Below are 21,983 nucleotides of genomic sequence, written 5' to 3'. Positions count from 1 at the left end.
AACTACTGAGGAGACGGCTCTTTAAAGTATAAAGTTCCTTGATACTTTAATATAGTACTCACGCATACGCCGTCTAGCGGAGAAATTACGATCACGTGATTGACATATACGATGCGTCGTTTCCGATAGATCTCATTATGGAAAATCGTTTGGTACCACTCCCGTTTGTCTGCGACTACCCGTTACGGAGTTATGTCCCCCTTAATAAACGTCCCAAATCGAAATCGGGTTTGTTTGAGGGGTTTCTGTAGTTCAGGATTCGGTCACTAGTTCGATATGTTTACGTTTTAACTAGTAATTCGAAACATTCAATGTGAACATTTTGTTTAAATGTAGTTTTATTTATATATCACAAACCATGGGGTTATGTTTTCAAACCAAATTCGGTCTACAACGGTTCTGGGTGATGTAGCTCCTGTGGTGGGAGTCAGGCTGCATCAGTGGGTATTCCCAACAGAGATTCAGCCGTGTATGCTGCTCCTGAATTCAAGATTATTTATTTGCTTTTGTGCGCGCAGCGCGATCTCATGGAGTAAACGTTAGAAAGTCTAAACTCAAAGCTATAATATAGTCACACCAAAGGGAGAAATGCCATTATGGCCGAGAGCGTGGTCGCGTCAGGGGCTGTCTTTTTCCTCTTGTAAACAGTTGGTGTGTGTATCTCTTGGAATAATGTTGTGTCATACGTTAAGAAAAAAATTAGGCAGTGGCTTAGCTCTGGTTAAGCCTGGATATACAAGCGAAAAGATTCAGTTATGCTTGGTTTGACGTCATGGTTATGCTTTGTAGCTTAGCTGGTATTGTATACATTGTTTATCTATAGGCGTAGACTTGGTTACTCAATGGATTATGTTTACTAGTTTAGCTTTGGCTTTATCATTTTTTAGCTGTTGTGCAGCTAAACTTCCAAGCGAGTACTTCTGGATCGGACGAATCTATAGTTTCTCAGTTTTTCTGCCTAGTCTAGCAGCAGCCGCACTCTCCTTCCCTTGTATGTCGAGTGCGCAAGCCTATTATCTGGCAAGCGCATTATATAGCCTCCTTGCGCATGCGTAGTAGCGCGCAGCGCATCTGTGGTAAACACGCGGCTGCAACATAAAGTCAAACGGTGGGCGAGGAGGCGACGCACATGCGCAGTAGCGCGCAGCTGCGCCGAAAGGTCAGTCAGCGGCGGCGACGGCTGCGCGGTGCGTGGCGTCACTCGGTTTTCGCTTCGCTTCAAAATGTTTGGTGTGTGCGTGTGCGTGTGCGTGTGTGTGTGTGTGTGTGTGTGTGTGTGTGTGTGTGTGTGTGTGTGTGTGTGTGTGTGTGTGTGTGTGTGTGTGTGTGTGTGTGTGTGTGTGTGTGTGTGTGTGTGTGTGTGTGTGTGTGTGTGTGTGTGTGTGTGTGTGCGCGCGCGTGTGCGTGTGTTGTATGAAATCCCAAGTCGCGATGACCTATGTCGTAGGGTATCGTAGAGGTGCATGCTACGTTCTGGGCGACTTGTTTTTTTTTTCTTTGATTTTCGGTTATGAATTTAAGTGGTTGTCGGTGGCTGGAGTTGAATTAGGCTCAGGGTGAACCATATGTTCGCGTGTCATGCGAAGAACGTGAATGTAATTAGAGCATAGACATTGGATTGGTCATACGCGTGTAGATCGGTCGTGCTGTTGCTTCTCTCTCTATCGTCGCTAGTTTGGATGCTTTCGTTCGTCCCTTCGAATCTAGTGAAACAGTGAGCGTGTGAGAAATTTTCTTTCCTTTTGATGCTGACCTTCATTGCTTAGCAGCAGCTTACCCTCATAAGTGCAGTGGTTAATTGATAACACAAGTAAAAGAATGCCGTTTGTATGATCCCTGCAGCTACTTCAGGTCGCTGCTTATATATTTCATCGTGGTCAATAGTGCCAAGCAACCCCCTCCCCCCCCCCCCCCCCCACCTCATTTATTTCGTGCTCCGAACAGCCCAGTCGGATTTGCGGTATGTTGCCGCGTGCCGATTCGTCCAATGATAGGCATATGTGGTTTCACGTCTTAAAGCTGTATTGTTTCGGTATTTTTCGACTCCACCTGGGATTATTTATACTCCGTTTCATACATCAGGTGCAACGCAGCGAAAGCTACGCAAGTAGTCCGCAAATAAAAAAAAAAGGAGGCGTATCACTACGCGCTCGTTTTTTGGCCCAGTGGTTCCTGTGGAAACGGGTTCTATTCCGAGCATACACGTTTGCAATAACTTGTTTCGCATGCCTAGACATCTTCGCAGTGCGGATCTTATAGGAAAAATGCGCACCGAAGAACAATTTTCTCAAAAAGAGATGCGCAGCGCGGAGGGCGCAGCCAGTGCCATGTAGTGGCACAGCTGGCAACGTTGCGGGGCAGCAAAAACGCGACACGAACGAAAACGATGTAAAAAAACATACAATTTCACTGAATCCGATCCTAATTCTCCCTAAAAAAGGTGCTCTTTATGAAGTTGATGGCAAATGTAAGATGTATTAAGCTTGCAGACAAAACAACTATTATTTCCTCTCATAAAGAGCAGGCACTATTTTGCATCGCGGATTCGGAGAGAGCAAACAAGAGCTGTAGCTTTGGCAGTGTTGCACTTGATGTATGAAACAGAGTATAGTGTGCACTGACAAACCTTTGACAAACCAGGCAAGCCAATTTGCCTCCATCGAATGAGGTCACCGCGGCCGAGATTGAACCACTTCCTTGACCAGCATTAGAGTCCGAACCCCTCAGCCTCCGTGGTGGGGCGAATGAATGAATGAATGAATGAATGAATGAATGAATGAATGAATGAATGAATGAATGAAACTATTTCAGAATATCGCGTGCTAATCCGATCACAAGAAATGTATATAAGTGACACTTCCCACAGTCCCCGTCTTCTCGCAAAGACCGCCGGGACAATTTGCATGCGTGCGCCAAAAGAACAGTACAACTCTGTTTGTTTCTCATCTTCTCAGCATTTTACATGCTTAGGTAAACAGTGAGAAAGTTTTCTCTCAACCGGCCCGTTCGCAGCAGGTTTCACGAAATGACCTCAAAACATTATTACATCCTTCATTTGAAGCCGTAGTACTTTTTTCACGATAACTTTTCAGGAATAGGCTTGAGAGAACATTCAAGTGCATACATATAGCGTGGTGATAAGGATGTGGACCAACTGCAAAGTAGGGTATCAAAGGTCTAAAAAACATACTATATTTTCAGTGGCTATGGTGTCGCCGTATACGGCATACGGAGAAAAAGGAGAGAATGTCTCTGCTTGGGCATGCAACGTCCTTCGTCAGTAAGTGATTCGTAGACGTGTTCAGGACAGGGCTACCATACTGCCTATAATGTGTAGTACATTGCAATGCAAGCATAATTTCAGTGCACACATTTTAACATGTGGGCAACAGACCTGTCAACTGTTGCGACGAGGCGGGCAACTCTTGCAATAATCATTGCCAATGCGATGCGAAATATCGCCGAAATACTTGAAAGAGCATCCTATACTTATAACAGCTGGATGGTCGTCGACAAAACGTAAACACCCGCATCATGCACAAATTCTGTGCTTGCTCACCCAAGCATTGCTCATTCTTTATTGTTGCTATGGTCCTCGCATGGCCGCGTGCCTTAAATTATAGATATACGTATCATTATAAGCGCTTTACGTGATGAGCTCTCGATGTTCAATTCCAAACCATCCGTTCACCCCGACTACATCCTCGCTGAAAACGGCCATTTTCAATATTTCCTGTCGATTGTGTCCCAAAAGCCTTCGAATGCACTCAGTATACAGAACAAGCCTATAACGACGGGGACGGTGCTGAAATGACCTTTATCGCAGCATAACGTATAAGCCTGTAATGGGCGCGTTGAAAGGTATATTGCTGTCATTACAGCCCCATCATTCAACGATGATTCTACAGGACAGCAACAGGCCGACATGCATCACGACGCGCTTCCAGAAGCGCGCGATGGCCAACCGATTCACCTACGGCTCGAACACAGTCCGAAGCTTGCTGGACCTTAATAAGGCGCTGAGCCTTGCACTATCGCCGATTAAATTACACCGTTTGCGCAACTTCCCGCGCATGCACGCGCACCGACGGGTGTGAGCAGCACGCATTGCGCTCCGCCGCTAGCCGGGCGAATATGCATGAGCGGTCGGCCATTTAATACGGCACATCCTCAACTACTCCCAGGACGTGGCACGCGCCCGCTTGGTCCGGAGAAGGGCCCGTGAGCGCGCGCAAGAAGTATAAACACGGGCCAGCTACAGGGAGAAGAGGATGAGCGAAAGAAGGGGGCATGCAGATCGAGCGGCCGCGAATTGCTAAGATTGCCCCATCCTCCTCTGAGAAACTGTTGCGCGGCCTCCGCTAGCCTTCGGCGCAATTTGAAGGGAGAGCGTCGAGCTACGAGTGCCCTTCGAAGAGACGCCATCTCTCCCAGCGCTCTCAGGCTAGCGTACACGAAAAGAGCGTTTCTGCTACGTCAGGGCACCACGACCTCTTCTTGCAAAGAGGAGAAGAGCGGCGGCAACGGCAGGCAGGCCGCGAAGTCGACGACGACGCAACTTCTACGCAACGAGTGAGGAGGAGCGCGAAGCGTCCTTTCTCCTCACCCGAACTTCTCTCTCACCTCTCATTCTCTTTCACACCGCCGCCCACGGTCCCTGGCGGGACGCCACACCAACAGACCAACAGAGAGTATAGAGTGGTGGCGGATGGGGGACCCGGTTTCCGTGACGGCAATATTTACGCTCGGAACCAGCTGAGCGGCAGGGATTTAAAATAACCGCCAACCCTCCTTTCGCTCACGACGGTTGGAGACGACGACGCTCTTCTCTCGAATCGGAGCGAAAGACGGACAGCTGGTCGCGCGCACCCCTCGCCCGGCACTCATCGGGTGTCCTTGGCCCACACCGCCAACCAACGCCGGGAGAGCACTTCACCGTTTGTGGCATTTTGGACACACAGCCCGGGCCCAGACGGGCACGAATCTTCTGTACACACTTATTCGACGAGACGAAGAAGTGGTGCTGTAATTCAGTGAAGCAGTGATGATGACTCCTCGAGCCTATTCCTCTCCCTGGATGTACCGTCCTCAAGCAGTCATTCTGTTCCTCGTGGCGAGCTTGTCCCTGGAGTTGTCGCTGTTCCCGCCGCCCGTGGACGCGGCAGCTACACCTTCGCCGCAGGTAGAGAAGGATCCTCAGCGCCAGGCGTGACGTTCGCGCGGTGGTCTCGTGCGACCAACACACGCCAGCGACTGTCGACGGCTCTTGAGGGCGATCAACCGGTGTTCCTGGAGGCCGACGTGGTGCTGGCCGGAGGGTTGCCCGTGCTTGAGCCGCCGACCGGTCGTCTGTGGGATGTGACACTCAATGAGCTCCTCTACCAGGTCACTGAGAAGCCCAAGAGAGTGACGCTCAAGCTAAACCTCAGGAGTACCGAGGTGCTGCCCCAGGCTTTCGGAGTGCTGATGGTGGCCTTGACCGAGGTCAGCCTTTCTCTTTTCCTTCCTCCCCGAACAGGGCTTTTCAGCATCCTGCGTGTAATACAAAAAGGAAGAAGTTTCCAAGGGGCCCGAAGAACAACCTAGCAGGTAGCTGATATGTTTTTAGTAATCCTTTAATTTCAGTACTACAAATCAGCGTGCGAATCCGACATTCGCCTAAGTTTGGCCCTTAGCAACTCGCTAATAAGAGGGACACCTGCTTCGATTGCGTTTCAGGCGTTCCGGGTATCTTAACCTGATGGTGCATTATGCTTTTTCATCACCTATGGTTGAAGTTTCTGCCTAGCCTGCGAGAATGCACTCAGGCCAATGACACAGTGTCATAGATGGAGGGAAGAAATACATTTCAATGCAGATCGCTCGGATTTCTAGGCATAACTTGCTTAAATTCTACGATGAAATGTGTATGAAAGCGAACTGAACAAGGGTAGAGGGGGAGCCTCAGTTCGCGAGCCGAGTTGTCTTCGTCAACAAGTCCACTTGTCGAAAATTTGGCTCGACTCGCAAGTTGAGCCCCCCACTATCTTTGTTCAGTGATCTTTCATACTGTGTATTCATCTTCTTGCTTTCGTTCTACCCTGGATCCACAACGAAATGTGGTTGCTTTGAAAAAAACAATGCACCCTCTCATCGTCTTTTTTCACAAAAATGTATTTCAGCCCTTCACTGCAACATTGTTACAAGCATAAACTTCGCTCTTGCATATGTATACTTTCAAATAATGAAATGTTTTGGGGAAAATTTGGCGAAAGGTTTAGTATTTATGTTGGTCAAATATGGACGCATTTCAATGCCGTGTGAGAAGATCGGTTAAACAGCTCATCCCATTTCTTTTAAAATAAGCAATGTTCAAAGACATTCCTTGATGAGTACGGCGATAGAAGCTACTTTGGCCAAGCTCTGCCCTAATCACTCTAATGCCAAGAATTGTGACAGCTAACGATGAAAAACAACTTGGCCCCACTTGAAGGAGAAATTCTTGACGTAAGGGAGCGGCAGAGACCTTGCGCCCAAGTATCCTACCGGCCATGCATGCTTACTTGAGTTTCAACCTTCCACGGCCCTGCTCAGGTTCGCATACATACATAAGATCACCAGAACAGCAGCTTGGGCTTGTTGGTCGTTCATCTTCAGGTAATGGCGCAAAAAACATGGGCGGGACACAAGAGCAAGAAACACAACGAGCGCCGTTGTTTGTTCTTGCTCTTGTGTCCCGTCCATGTTTTTTTGCGCTGTTACCTGAAGATAGACAAGATGAGACATCAACTCGCGGCTCAGTGTTTGCAATTTCGATCGAGGGCGAGACACTCAGTCGCTAATGACGTCTTCAGTCTCCCTCTATATCGAAAAGGCCATCTGCCACAGCCAGCAGTCGGCTTTGTGTGACCGCAAGAAAATTCGGGCTTATACAAGCCCAGCCGTTTTATTTTTTTCTTTCAACATTTAGCCACCCTCCTGTCATTGCTGCCACGGCCTACAAACAGTCCCCCTGTGTTTAACCGAGATGAACTGTTATTATCGTTATCACTATCTGGCCATCATGAAACCTGCACAGTTATAAAACGCATCAACTTACAGAACACCACTGCTACTGATAGATGTGATGCTGGATGATAAACTGCCCCACCATTGATCGTAGAACGATGCGGACAAGTTCTGGCCCGATTCACATAAGAGATCGTTGAAAGCCAGTTCCGCCAAGATAAATCACTACCCAACCAGGCGTGTTTCAGCTGTAATGAACCGGCATCTCCGGGTCGCACCAGTTCACGCGTGGAAACCCTCGAGAAGGTGGTGCGTCCTTCTTTTCGCACCTACTGCGCGTAGAACTGCTGCCAGCCGGAGGATGAGCCTGGTGCCAAGGTCGCCAGCAATTGGCAGGTATTTAGACGCTGTCCCATGTCGTGCGCCGTGGGCCGCGTTCAGGGCAACTGGGTTAAAGGCTCGTTGAAGGCAACACATGGCCGATCGAGGCCATTCTGAGCGACACCCTGCCATCCGTCCTCCCTCGAATGTTTAGTTTTTTGCATCCGCCCTCTTTAGGACCTATGAGGTCTGGTCCGCGCGCTCGCGCCATATTTCAAAACACCATCACCGCGTGTGTCGTCATCGTCGTCCTCTTCACAAGTGGGCGAGTAGATAGCCAGCCGCCCGCCGCAAAAGGGGCTCTTCTTGCCTCTCTTCTCCAATTGCCATCAAAGGAGAGGAAGCCGTGTCGGGCAATTAGCCACGCTCTTCCTCCCTGACTTCTCTCCTCCCCACCACTCATCTCTTCCACACTAATTACGTGCGCCTGCTCGCCGGCCTGCCTCGTAGGGGGTCTTCTTCGGCAGCGGCGGAGTAGAAGACAGGGCACAAGACCACTGTGTGTAGGGCGAGGCCATGATGCCGTCGCGCGTGGTTGATGATCTTTTTCCTGCCGCGCGGCCCTTCAGTTGACGCTGGACCGAAGCGGTGTTCTCCCTCTCTTTTAAAGCGACCTCCTCCCCATCCGACCCTCGTGACTCACAAGATGCGCCGAGACTGCTCGGCGCAACGCGAAAACCGCAACCACGTGTTTGCAAAACTCAAGCCTCGTCAACGTGAAACAGACGCGTAGCGCCTATGTTACGTCTGGGGTTGTCAAGCGATGATGCGGCCGCGTCGACGCGCGGACTGGTTTGTACAGACGGCGGAGGCTGCGGCGCGCCTGCCGGAAGACAGGAAAACTGATACGCTTTTCGTGCTGGCGCTGATGCCGTCACGCAGGGCTGCCACATTGCGGTACATATGCGGGCTGTGGACGGCGCGGCGGTCTTTGTATGGCGCGCAGAGCGCATTGACACATGCGCTCTTCACTCAGTACTTGCATATCTAGCTCCCAGCTCCCGTGACACGGATGCTTGTCGGTCGCACCGCCGTACATATGCGCTGGATTGGGATGTGCTGTTCTCGCTGTGTTGTCGAAGAAAGGGGCTGTACAGCGATATCTCGTTGTTGCGAACTTCCGGTTTATTCGAAGTGGAAGTTTAGCCCTTGTGGAAGTTTAACACTTTGTGTATCAAGGGGGGCCCGATAATACAAATCCCGCCCAGTTCAAACAAATTTCCGGTTCCCTATCGGCTTCGCATTATCGATTTTCAATTTTACTATATTATTTGATTGGTCCTCCAAGTCAAAACACGTCCCAAAACACCTGCACCTACAGTCAAAATTTTATGAAACACAATAGCAGCGAAAAAAAAAAAACTTTATTCCATCCCCATCTTTGCACGCAGCCTATAGACATCAGCCAAATAATGTGCAGCCTAATATCAGTGCGTGAACTACGCAATGCACAATGAAAATCTAACTATTAGGCCCATAACAGGCACGTAGCCAAAATTTATTTATTCATGTCACCCCTAAAGAGCACACAGGGGGCCTTTTTACGTACATGAGAGAGACTGCATGGTTTTCTGTCTCTACGTACCAGGCCTGCTTGGCCATTCGAACATGGCTGCTTCTACTTTCAGTACTTTCTACTACAGACGTTTCGCACAGAAAGCTGTTTTTCCCTCACTGCGCAGGCGCGGCAACGGGCTCACCGAATCGCACGGGCAGTCGCGGTTTGGTATTCAGATGTGACGCTTCGATTGCAGCTTCCGCAATGCATGCCACCGGAGCGTGAATGCCTCTCCGAAAAGTAAATCGGTGGAAGAAAACGCGTTTGGGCGTGAATACGAGTCACGCACAAGAGATCGCCCTTGACAGAATAAACGAAAAAAAAGGAAAGAAGTCATTGGCGCGTTCTACGTTGGAATGCGCTACCATATTCCATTCATGCATTGCACTAATTTCGGTTTATTGTTTTTTTTTTCTCCGCCAAAAATGATATTTCTTATTGCCTTTACTTTTTTTTTTTTTGTCTTTTTGTTGTTGTGGCTGCAGGAAGAAGGAAAAAAAAATGCACGGGCTTGCTACTGGCTCTGTAGCTGAGCCACCTCCGCTGCCTCGTGCAGACAGAAGAGCAAATAGAGAAGGAAGAAAAGGAAGAGGGAGAGAAAGACGCGCGCCGCAACAACGGTCGTCGTCCACCACCGAAACGGTGGCGGGTGCAATGACCGCCCACAACAGATAAAAATTCTGTGGCAGGCCAGCCCCCGCCGCAAGCGGCGGTGGCCTACCTGTCCCAGCCCCATTAGGGGAGTACTAAAGGCATGCAGTGGCGACATGTTTTCAAAGATGCGTGGTCAAACACATGCAAGTGCAGTGCAAGTTCACGCGTACAGTCATTGATTAAAGTAGGTGTTACTACTTTCTACTTGCAATGAAGCCTTTAGAATGCGCCGTTCGATGCGTTGCTGCAGTGTTTTGGACAGCAGTGAACTAGATCGCGTGTTCCCGCGAGAGCTTCATCTAAGGTGTCCGCTCACACTGGTCATGTGACCATCCCTTGCACATGTCTCGCGCTACCCTCGTTTGTGCCCGTCCAGGTAGCGTAGAGGCAGAATGAAAGAAAGGAAAGAACCACGCACGTTGTGCCGAAACCTGGGATCGAACCAGAGATCTTCAGATTTTCAGGATGAGGCTCTCTCAACTGAGTTTCTTTTCCTTTCTTTTTTTTTTTTCTCGCTTATTTAAAACAGAGTATAACATTCCTAATAAAATGAGGCTATTTTTGCCCATAACACTATTCTGTGCGGGAACCAATACGTCACAAGCAGCAACTCACACAAAGCAAGGTTTGAGTTGTGATGCAAACTATATCTTCCCAGCGCTTTCCCAATTAATTGCACTATCTCACCTTTTCCTTATTGCCAAAAGAGACACTTGACGAAATACCGGCTTCCCGAATTGGTGTCAACAGTTCTGGGCGCCACCTTAAGCGGAGGGATTACGAAAGGACTGAAATGTGGGATTTCTTTTTATTTCATTGTCACGAGGCGCGATTTACTCGTTTAAATTTTAAAAACTTTCGCACCCATATCTATAAAACGAGCGCAACATCCACTTTGCATTTCATTGCAATCTTTCTCATAAAGTCTCTGGCTAAATCGAGCAAGCGGTTTGCAACAACAGTTCAGCCAGCTCTAACCACGGGCAGTTATACTATCTAGAAACAACACTTGACCCCTTGAACCCGTTTGGCACAGTCCCCGCACCAAGGAATGCTTTCACGTCAGCCACCCCTAACCACGCGTGGTTACTATCTAGAAACGCATGACTCCTTGAGCACGTTTGGCACAGCCCTTACACTTTGCGACACTTTCACGCGTGAATTGTTGACTCACGCTATATGAAACTGTTCGTGCTTCCCTTTCAAGAAGTGCTTGGCTGCTGAGCGTGGTTGTTTTCACTGGTAGATGCTCGCCACTTTCGGACAGACAATAAAACAATTCTCCGGAATAATGCAACAACAAACAAAACAAACGCATCCTCTCAAGCCACTCGCGCGGCGGCTCGCTTTGGAAAGGGGCCAAATCGAAGGCCGTGATCTTGAGCGCTGTTCGAGCGGCGCTATTGCATCAACAGAGATGCCGCCACAACCAGCAGCCTTGCTGAAGGCTTGGCCCACGTCCAGCCTACGGAGCCAGAGACGAGAGCCTGCCGGAGGCAGGCTCGCGCGCGTGTTCGGGTAGAGATACTGGCAAACTGCGGGAAATGAGTAATGGGTTTGAAATGTGCCTCCTTAAGGTACCACCGAACGCTTGAAATAGTAAGCCAGCCACAACGGACGTCTAAATCGCGCAGGGCTCGGTTATCGTCGGACGCTGCCAGATGTGTAGTCTGCTGTCTAACAAATTATCAGTTTCGGATGCATGCCTGTTGCAGTGGAGCTCGTCAAAGCTGCCGCGGCGCAACAAGTACAGGCACACTTTCGTGATACGTGTAACAAATACTACCGCAGTTGTTTTGTAAATTTAATTGACCACCTATTTTGAGAAGTGCACATATACCAAAACACAACAGTTCACAGACAGTTTTGGAATACAAACGCCCCTCAAAAAACGGAAGGGGGACGGTGTGTTTGTGTGCGCGTGCGTGCGTGTGTGCGTGTGTATGTGTGTGCGTGAGAGAGCGCGCGCGCGGAGGGGGGGGGGGGGGAATGTGATATTACGCGTCTAGTAACGGGCCTTGACCAACCCTACTGGTGGTGGTTTGTATTGTTCGGCATTAAATCGTTGAGATGGATCCTAGGTGGCCAGTGGCTATCCATTGTCAGCCAGAGAACGCTGAGTAGGTTGGGATGGGATGGAAAGGCACGAAGGAGAAAGCGGTTGTTGGACTGGTGGGTGCTATAGTAGCAATAAAACCAACATACTGAGGCACACACGCTCTATCCAGCCTTGAAGTTCATTTTTCTTCGGTAGTATCTCTCTACTTGCTGTCTGTCGTCTGAGATATTGACCTAAACGACGTTGAGGCCACCTCAATGTTTTCACACGGTTGAAAAGCCGCCCGTGATCGAACATCACTTTTATCCCCGCTTACAAACCGTACAAACTACATCCCCATCGCCTTCGCAAGGAAACGTATCTTTGGTAGCGCATTTTCAACGAGCGAAGTAGGAAAGAGATCCTTAATGAAAACGGTGGACGTGGCACGCTGGCGCTGGCATATGCCAGCGGCGCCAAAATACTGCAGGGTACTGGATTCACGAAGAACCACGACACTGGAGGTGGACACAGTTTACTAGCAGCCTGAAACTAAAGCGTCTGGAGCGCAATTCTCAAACGGCTCACGAAAGTTTCCGCCAATTTCGAGGTGCCTGTCCTGCATGACGCCCAATTCCATGTCACGAGCTCACGCTGATTAAGGTCACAAAAACCGCTTCCACCAGAGTACTGCATAAAACTAACTGCATCCAATTGCGAAGCCTGTAAACAGCTGCCTACAACGTTGTTGCTAGAGTGTTGTTTCTTCGCGCTCCGCAAAAAGCCGGGAGAAGCCAGCCGCTTCCCATAAGAGGTACAAAACACAAGGTTCCCACCCAAATGAATAAATAGATAAGGAAAAACGACGCGATAAATCAGCAGAGAGGAAGTGGAGCAAGCCCGGATTATGAATGGCAGCACGGGATGTAAATGGCAAAGGAAGCTATGGGCAGGACAAGAAAGATAGGAAGCTATCAATAAACCGCAGGGAGCAGGGGCAGCTCCTCACCGAGTTGCGTGCATTACTGTGGACATCCTTGCATTTAACCATCGTATTGCTGCACGTACCCTTCATTTAATTCCTGTCCACCCCTTTTCGTGCTGTCAAAACAACTTAAAGCTCTGAAGGGGTGAGCGCTCTTTCTTGTTCCGTTTTGTTCGCAGCTATGAGTTCAAAGTTCACGAAAGATTCAGCCTTCAGGACACAGCAATTCAGGTTTTCAAAACAAGCGCTGTTCTGTTCAGCGCGCACGAATTAAGATCTCGCAGGCCCTCAATACGCAAGCCTTTGCAGCGCTGCGCGCAAGTATCGAAAACGAGAGCGCAGCGAGCAGCCCCCGAAGTTCCGTAAGCAACGCTCTCGACCTCTGGCTCTCCACGTCCTCCCCTCTTTCATGCGTGTCCCGCTTTGGTGCCGGAAGAAGCGGTGCGCGTTCAACTTGCGGGAGCGCCAGTAGGGCGCGGGCTTTGTTTACATTCCGTTTGTGGGAGGGAGCCTTGTGTTCCGTTTCGTAGAAAAGCGTGGCTCTGGGTTGGTTGCCCCACGGCCGCCGGGCGCGTTTGTTGCTTAGGTTCAACGCCCCTGAGCTGAGTAACGACCTCCACGCTGCCGTGGCAATGACTTGTGTAGGCGCGGGCGTGGACGTGCTCGAAGGCCGATTTCGATTCGTCAGCCATCATCTAGCACAAGAACACCTACAATAGCCCAGCCGAAGTATCGAAGCACGCCGAACTTCTTTTCAGAGTTGAAGAAAATATTGCTGTAATGAGTACATTTTGCATATATTCTCTGTAGTTTATCAGATCTAGTGATTCCAGTTCAGCTGCACAGAGAGTACTACTGTAGTTTTTCGCTGGGGGAGGTTGCGTGCAACTATAAAAAAAGATTTCGGCGTCAGCGCTCCGCTCGCGCTACCGTGCTAAAGTGAACAGAGCTGAACGTGAAAGCGGTCAACAAAGTGACAACGGTTCCGCTGTGTACTAGCGGAAAAGAAGGTACCATTATAATGAAACCAGAGTGATAATTTAGCCCATGTGTAAAAATTATGATTTATAAAAATTTTCTTCTACGTGATTTCTACGAGCAGTAGCAAGCAAAAAATGCTTTTTGTGGTGGCAGCAGGCGAGGCGACAATTTGTCGAAGCTCCAACCGTGCCCCATTTAGTGTACGTGCCTTGCCTCAGTGACAGCTCTGCTGCACGTTTAGAGGTCTGAACTGGCTGGTGCTACTAAGTTATTTAGCCCAGCTAGAGGACGGACATGAATAGAAAGAAAAGCACGAAATCATTCATCAATCAACCATGCTTGATGACGACGCTTCTTCCTGTTTCAAAAGACGTGGAGAAGGACGTATTCATTATACGAAAGGCTAAGAAAAATGATGCCAACGTCTTTTAAACTAAAAAAAAAAAAAAGTTAACGACTTCAACGTAGTTAAACCGAGTAGGACGTGCGAAAACGTTTGCTCACAGATGTAAGTTGCCGGAGACGACGACGTGCAATGCGCGGCACGAGGGTGTACTGCAATTTCCAAGTGAGGCGATCGGCTAAGCCAACACAAGGAGGTGTTGGCTAAGCTCGTCAAAAACGACAAGGCACTCGATCCATTTAGCCTGGCTGCGCTGCCCGCCGTCTGCTGCCAACGAAATCATGGCGGATTACCCAACATGCATCGCTTCATGCAAGCTTCCTATACGCCTCCAAAAGATAGAAATTGACCAGATAAAGGTGCTATTCTAATCTTGATGCAAATAGTACATAATTTGCATCTAAGATGGCTAAAAAATTATTTGTAGCACCCGCCTTGTAATCACGAGATTTATTTGTTCTGTTCAGCGAATTTAGAGCTCGGTCTTCCTAAACCACACTTACCAAACCTGCTACACGCTGCAATCTTGACTAGGTCACTCGCTTGACCTCCATGTAAATGAAAAGAAACAATACCAAAATAGTATTCTTTATTGCGTTCAGTAAAACCACGCAGCACAATAAAAAATAACAGTAGACGCAGCATCTAGCGTGATTCACTGAACGATGCAGCTGAGAAAAAATAGCTCATCTCTACAATGTACGAGCAGCATCTGACACAGAGTAATAGTGAACCAGCCGGAAATTCAATTACGACATAAGTAGCTGAAATCACATTTGACTTCACCATAGATCAGCAAATATTGTGAGAAGACGTGTGTATAACTACAGACAACTTTTTTTCTATTTATCACACATATTCCTTCAAGAAACACTCCACTAACAGTTTTTGACTGTCATGAAGTAATTAAGCTTTGTGGTCGGAGAAATGAAGAGAGCAATTAAATTATCGAGAGGTTGCGGGAGGCAGCGCGTGGGCCCATAAGAACGTTGCGCGGTGAAAAGATAGCAGCGACTGACTGATGCCGCTGACGCCGCTAGCGAGTCAAGTCAATGTGGCTCTGCGTTTCGGCTTGGGATGCACGCACCGTGGTCCGCTGATACCGAGCCGGCGCATCGGCAACCGGAGAACACCGTCACCGCCACGCAGGAAAAAAAAAAGGGGGGGGGGGGGGTACACGCAGCGGCGAACGGTGACGACAGGAGCGCGCGCGCAGCAATCGAAGAACACGCGCGGTCGCTGCCACGGAGAAAGAGGAAAGGGAGGGAGGGATGGGGTGGGGGGGAGGAGCGCACGTTGCCCCGGCTGTGGAGCTGGTTACGAGGGACAACGGCGACGACGACACGAAACGCAGGAACAGGCGCCAATGAGCTGCGCTCTGAAAAAAAAATGCTAACTACTTCGTGTCAGAGGCAGCGTTTCCATGCAGACCACTACTTCGAAACATTGCATTCACTTATGAATCATTATGTGCAAGTCACGATCGATAGCATTTGAGTGAGAAATGAGGCGGCGAGAAAGATTATGTCAAGCTTATTTCCGCCATTGAAAGTTACCGCTCCCTGGAAGAAATTAAAAAAAAATTGATTGTAATGAAATATTCAATCATCCGATTTTTTTTTTTCTTCGCGTCTGTTGGACAGATCTTCTAATCTGCAAAACAGGTAGGCATCTAGGTGTTAGAAGTGCATACAGACCTGCATTGTTATCAGAAAATAAAGCACGGTAAACACTGTCCCGAATCGGGCATTTGTGAATGTATTCTTTAAAATCAAAGAAAAAGGCATCTCCAATTTTTTTATTCATATTTCTTAACAGGGGGAGGCGACAGAGACTAAAAAAGAATATGTCGCACTATATTGTTCCAAACAATTATATCAAATCTCAAACCTGATCGAAGTTTATCAGAAGCGCTTAAATGAAGGTGCTGAAGGAGCAAATATTCCGTCGGCTGCTTTGAATCTTTCCTAAATGCCAAAAGTGAGACCTTAGGCAGTTTTGCGATATACATAGGGCCGGAGCGCATAGGGGAACGCTAACCATTCCTACCACGCCTTTCGCCCTTTCAGCGTAGTATTCCGCACATGCGCATTTGCGCCCTATATATCGCCCCCAACCGCGGCCACCCAGTTCTAAGACTCGCTCTGTTCTCCAAAGAGAAGCATGTTATTACATTTTACGGATCAGTGACGTAAGCAAGATGCCATCAGGCTGCTGTCGACGGATGCGTCCAATTGCATTTGAAGTTGTTAACGTAATTTTCTCACTTCATATTTCGCTCACGATGTAATGTCGTGCGTGTCCTCAGGCCCTCGCTTTCTCGTTCCACGACAGTCTAACCATGCCCTATTTTCATTTAAAATGAGCGTTTGATTTAAAATTACATTTGTGGATTTTTATCTAGTAGCAATTTGTTTCGATGGGTCTAAGCCTGCTACACGTATATGCTAAGGAAAGCATTCCCTCATCTTCTATACACATTTTTTTTTTCGCTTTTGCCCATCGAAGAGATGACAAAATGAACGAATGAGATTAATTAAAGTTTGAACTTGTAGAACAGAGTGTGGAAGCGTCTTTGCAAGCACACATTGAGGCGTTTACAAATATACAATAGCTTCGTATTGACGTTTTACGTCTTCACTTTGTGCTCTATGGTATAGTCAGCTTTTCCTAACACACGACGATCTAATGGGTGTGTTGTGAGATAAGACAATTGACTGAAATCTTTTGTTTACACAACGACAGCGATTCCACCACATTTTGCTTACGTCACGGACCAGTTTTGTTCCATGAAACTGCACTCGGGTGCACTTTCCATCGTCGAAGGTCTCAATCATAGAATCTGGCAAAATTTTTAAGCAGCGAAAGGCGTATTTCTTGCTCTCGAAACTCTATTTAGACGCTTCTAACGATGACCTTTATGCTTTTTTTGAAGCAATAGAATAACATACTATCTCGTTTTGGTTTTTATTTTTTTTTTCGTATCGTTCTAGTCTTGGTTCGGAAATTTTGAGAGAAATGACAGGGATTTTTTCTTTGATTTTTGAAAAAAGAGGCGTTCTTCATTATATAACAATTAAAGTGGGAATACTCTTTTAGCACCTAGATGTATACCACTTCTGTCCGGTGTGCGCTGCAGTCGCGGGAAAAAGAAAAAAAAATATTGATATGTGATTTGATGGCGATTTTGAATTTTTTTTTTTTAAGAAGTTTTCTCGCAGTGGTTGAAATAAGCCTCACATGCTCTTTCTTATTTTCAGCTCGCAAAATGGCTTGTAAATCTCGGTTCGCTGGTCACTGCAAAGTTGAGAAATGGGGATGCGCTCGAAAACGCAATTTTTCTGATAGAATCTTTCTCATAAAATGAAATGCACCATTGGCCTGTTGTATGCACAGAGTATGAACTAACGAAGAAAACTAGAAATATGAAATGTTCTCTTGTGACGTCAGCCATTTACAGCCCCGTAGCACGCTAACACGCCCTGTACCATCAGTCCCACTGAAACCTTCACGACCATGACTCGAAACCTGCCCGGGCAGCCCGGGCACCCCTTATGTAATACCCCCGAACTGGGGGTCGGTAACAAAGTGATGTGATAATTCATTTCCAAATACCCCTCAACACCTGATACCTGTTGTATCCCCACAATACCCTATGCTTTATTATCCCGGCATTTCTTCGCCCTTTTGCCCTAAGCGATTGCTCATGCTTTTCAATGTATGCCAATCCTTCGTCTACCCATTTCGTTGGTAACAACTTTATTTATAGGTAACATCGCGAGGGAAGCAAAACAAGATACTTTTCGCCTCCTTGCACAGCCTGCCTGTGGCATTATTTATTCCTCCGGCAACAGCTTCTCTTCAAGCAGCAGTCCTTGTCAAACTGACTGACACACAAAAACGTAATCAGTTAAGCGACAAACACGGTACCAAATGTACCGAAAATATTTTGGCCAGATGTGGGGCTGAATGCGCACCTCGGGCCGGGCGTGCCAAGACAACGCCACTGATATGTAAATTCAGCTCCTGTGCAATGCAACTAAAATTTGTTATTTGTCTTAGCCAGAAGGTAAGATCGCACAAGTACAATGGACTGAATTAAGTCAATTAGCTAAGGGCGAAACTACGTACTACGTAGCGTACTTACCTCATAAAGTAAGCAAATCATGCAGCACCCGTGCCTGCGGGCACTACAGCTTCCCGCCAACCGCTTCGGTCGCCTTGCCGATACTGGTCGCTCCATATTTCAGCACGTCAACGGGATTTCCCGCTCGATATGCGCACGTCTAGAATTCTGTACAAGAACGTACGCATAACACACGTTTTGCAATGTTAGTAATCTTTCATTCTTGGAAAAATCTTCCCGTTACCATATATCACCCGCAAAGACGTTTTGCAGACGTCGTGTGCTATCTGGATTAACGCAAACTCCATGGACGAAATACTGCACGCTGACACGTTAGTTACAGGAGTCTGTTCATTTGTTCATTGCAACACTTTAATGCAGCACACACACACACACACACACACACACACACACACACACACACACACACACACACACACACACACACACACACACACACACACACACACACACACACACACACACACACACACACACACACACACACACACACACACACACACACACACACACACACACACACACACACACACACACACACACACACACACACACACACACACACACACACACACACACACACACACACACACACACACACACACACACACACACACACACACACACACACACACACACACACACACACACACACACACACACACACACACACACACACACACACACACACACACACACACACACACACACACACACACACACACACACACACACACACACACACACACACACACACACACACACACACACACACACACACACACACACACACACACACACACACACACACACACACACACACACACACACACACACACACACACACACACACACACACACACACACACACACACACACACACACACACACACACACACACACACACACACACACACACACACACACACACACACACACACACACACACACACACACACACACAAAAGAAAAAGGAGGAAGACTTTAAAAGCGTTGACGATACGATTACATCCTCAATCGTAATGCCACATAAACACGACGGGGCACATACCCACGGTGCATTGCAGATACGAAAGACTCGTGCCATAAAAAGACACTGCCAACTGAAACCATGGCTCCTTATTTCTCCTTCTAAGCCAACAATTACAGATTGTTCTTTTAAGGCGAAGCCGTTTTTGGGCTCATGAAACGAAATCCCGCGCACTGTGCGCGGGATCTATGGGCTGATGTCACTTTTCAATTGTCCTGATGACATCATCAAAAAAATAAAAATCGTCTCCACCAGAAATCGTACCTCCATCCCTCGGATCCCCAGCCGATCGCTTTAACTGCGCCACGCCCGGGATCGTAAAACGTACGTCACAGTTCTCGTCTACCGTGAGAATGATAGTAGCAATGACAATGACGTTGCAGTTAGTGATAATGACAATGATGACAGTAGCGATAATAATGACGGAGCAATTGATAATAATGATCATGAGAACGGACATGATGCACCGTGTGCAGCAGACACTCCGGGTTTCGCATCTCTGCAGTGTAAATTCCCCAGTGCCCTCAAAACTTTTTTCTTTGTTCCTCTTAAGCCAATAAATACATGTAAAAATGCAAAGATTAAGAGCTACGAGAATTAAGATTAATCAGTTCCTTCTTCAAGAGCTCCAATGAATCTAAACTAACAATGTTCTGTGCCCGCATTATTGTCATTCATATGAAGAGACAGAACTGTTAGCTTGGCTTCAATTGTGCTCTTGCAGAAGGAACTGACTTACCTTAATTCTCATAGTGCTTAATCCTTGCATTTTTACTGCTATTTATTGGCTTAAGAAGAAAGAATAAAAAAAGACCTGTAATTGTTAGCCTAGGAAGGAGAACAAAAAAGAAGCCGTATTTCAGTTGGCAATGTCAATACATGTGCTGTCTTCCTCCTGTGTTCTGTTTTGTGTGAGCTGCACTAGAGTATTGCAATCAACTATCTAGACCAACTAGTCCGAAGTGTTACCCTTTATCTACATGAGTGTGCACCTGCCTTCTTTGGCCACTCTCAACTGAAGCAATGGGTCAGCTTCCAACATTTCGGAGAAAGCTGGTGCCATCGTAACGACTGTGGCAGAAGCATAAACAATGGGCCGCTGCTGCAACAAAATATGCAGTGCAGGTACTTCTTAACAGGAAAAAAGAATTATGGAACCTGTTTTTTAAAATGCAGAATTTAGTCTTGAATCCACTGCTGCCACAGTAAAGAGCCACGTAATACCACTTCCAGCAGAGAGATGATGTTCTGTACAGAATGACACAGACCTTTCTAATCAGCAGAATAATGTACGATCTTCCATACTGGCTACTGAGGCAGGTGGATAAAGAGGCGTCAATAGCATTGCAGCAACAGCATCCAAAGCAGCAACCGGCCTCAAGTACACCAAAACGAAAGAATTGCTTCTTCATAATGCCCTGCATGAGCTCATAGAGGCTCATAAAATAGCTCAAGAAGAAAGGCTCTCCAGAATCAATGCTAGTAGATCAATATTACAAAGGCTTGATCTGACTCGAAACTTCCAACTCTAATGCAGAATCAAATTCTGTATAAAATCATGCCATTTTTCAAAATCAAACCACTCCCCAAAGTCATGCAACAAGGACGACATGATGGTAGGAGGTTTGGTTTGGTGTGGTTTAACGCAAGTAAGGCTGAGAGACATCGTAATGAAGGACTCCGAAAATTTAGACCACCTGGGGTCCTTTAATGTGCAGTGACGCGGCCAGAGACAGAGCCATAGAAAATGAATATCAAAAGAATCCTGAAGTAGCTTACGTCCATGCCGCACACGCACAAAAAAAGGCAAAGTTACTACACTGCTTTCTGTGGTACATGGGCCAGCAAAGGTCTGCTTATCCACAATGGCACAAGAGCACTTGCCATCTCCACAAAATCAATAGCCATCATCATCAGTGGCTCAAAAAGAGCAACCTCGAATTAGTATAACTAGGGCTCCTTGAGTGTACCAGTGGACAAAAGCTTGGCAGGTTGCAACAGAAAATAGCATTGTCGAAACAGTGTTATGCAACCCATTTATAATTCTACCACACTCGGGAAACTCTGGCAATGTGAAGGCTGGCTCCAGTACTAACCAAGAGAGACAATTACAACCCCTCCATAAACTAAATCGAAATATCAAACCCATTTAATGAGATAACCAAGGGCTGCATTGAAGGACAGAGGGCCTTTCTTTTACCTCATCCAGAACTCACCAGAGCAAGGATGAAACACAGGGGAGTCCATACAAGATCTGTCCCAAGTGCTTACAGATTAATGCAATCTCTGAAGAAAAATTCAATTAAAAATGCTGAAATTGCAACATATTTGACATTGCTACACACAAACACAAGCTTTGGGCATGCAAGGGCAAACCCCGTCCGAAAGGACTACCAGCTACCTCACTAGAGGCATGGAATGATTTAATCATCAAACCTAAAAAGATCTTGCAGGTTGGGCAGAAGAAATCACTCCAAAATGGGAATCACAACCCTGCATGACCGCTTAAACAATGCTATCAATAAAGTTTACTACGACTACTATGCCAGTGCCATTCATTCCGCTTGTCTAACAGTATAACATGACCTGTAAGAACGAATTAACGGCACAGAATTCTACTTTTATGGAAGCTGTCGCCATTCAAAGATGACAGTTTCCCCGTGCTGATTAGCGTTAACACGGAGCAGTGTCTGTTCCTCCATGGCTGACGATGAAAACCCTTCCTTAGTGCATGCTGCTGGATGTGGTTAGCATATAAGTGGCAGAAGCGGCCAAAAATTCCCATACCCTGGCAGCATCTGCAAATGTTTTGTGTGTGG

General features: G+C 47.3%; 1 protein-coding gene across 1 annotated transcript in view; it reads left to right on the top strand.

Moving 5' to 3' along the window:
- Nucleotides 1–5,037: 5,037 nt before the first annotated feature.
- Nucleotides 5,038–21,983, top strand: part of LOC146196766 (uncharacterized) — a gene marked incomplete at its 5' end in the record, with an annotated part of 32,456 nt that continues 15,510 nt past the window's right edge. Inside the window, one exon of the mRNA XM_084598514.1 lies at nt 5,038–5,484. Within this exon, the coding sequence (XP_084454640.1) occupies nt 5,038–5,484 (447 nt within the window). The remainder of the gene's footprint in view (nt 5,485–21,983) is intronic.

Source organism: Amblyomma maculatum, chromosome 3, assembly GCF_055883805.1.
Source record: "Amblyomma maculatum isolate TAMU_Amacu chromosome 3, ASM5588380v1, whole genome shotgun sequence".
NCBI lineage: Eukaryota > Metazoa > Arthropoda > Arachnida > Ixodida > Ixodidae > Amblyomma > Amblyomma maculatum.
The sequence above is the reverse complement of the archived record's forward strand: the minus strand, read 5'-3'. Positions and strand labels throughout refer to the sequence as shown.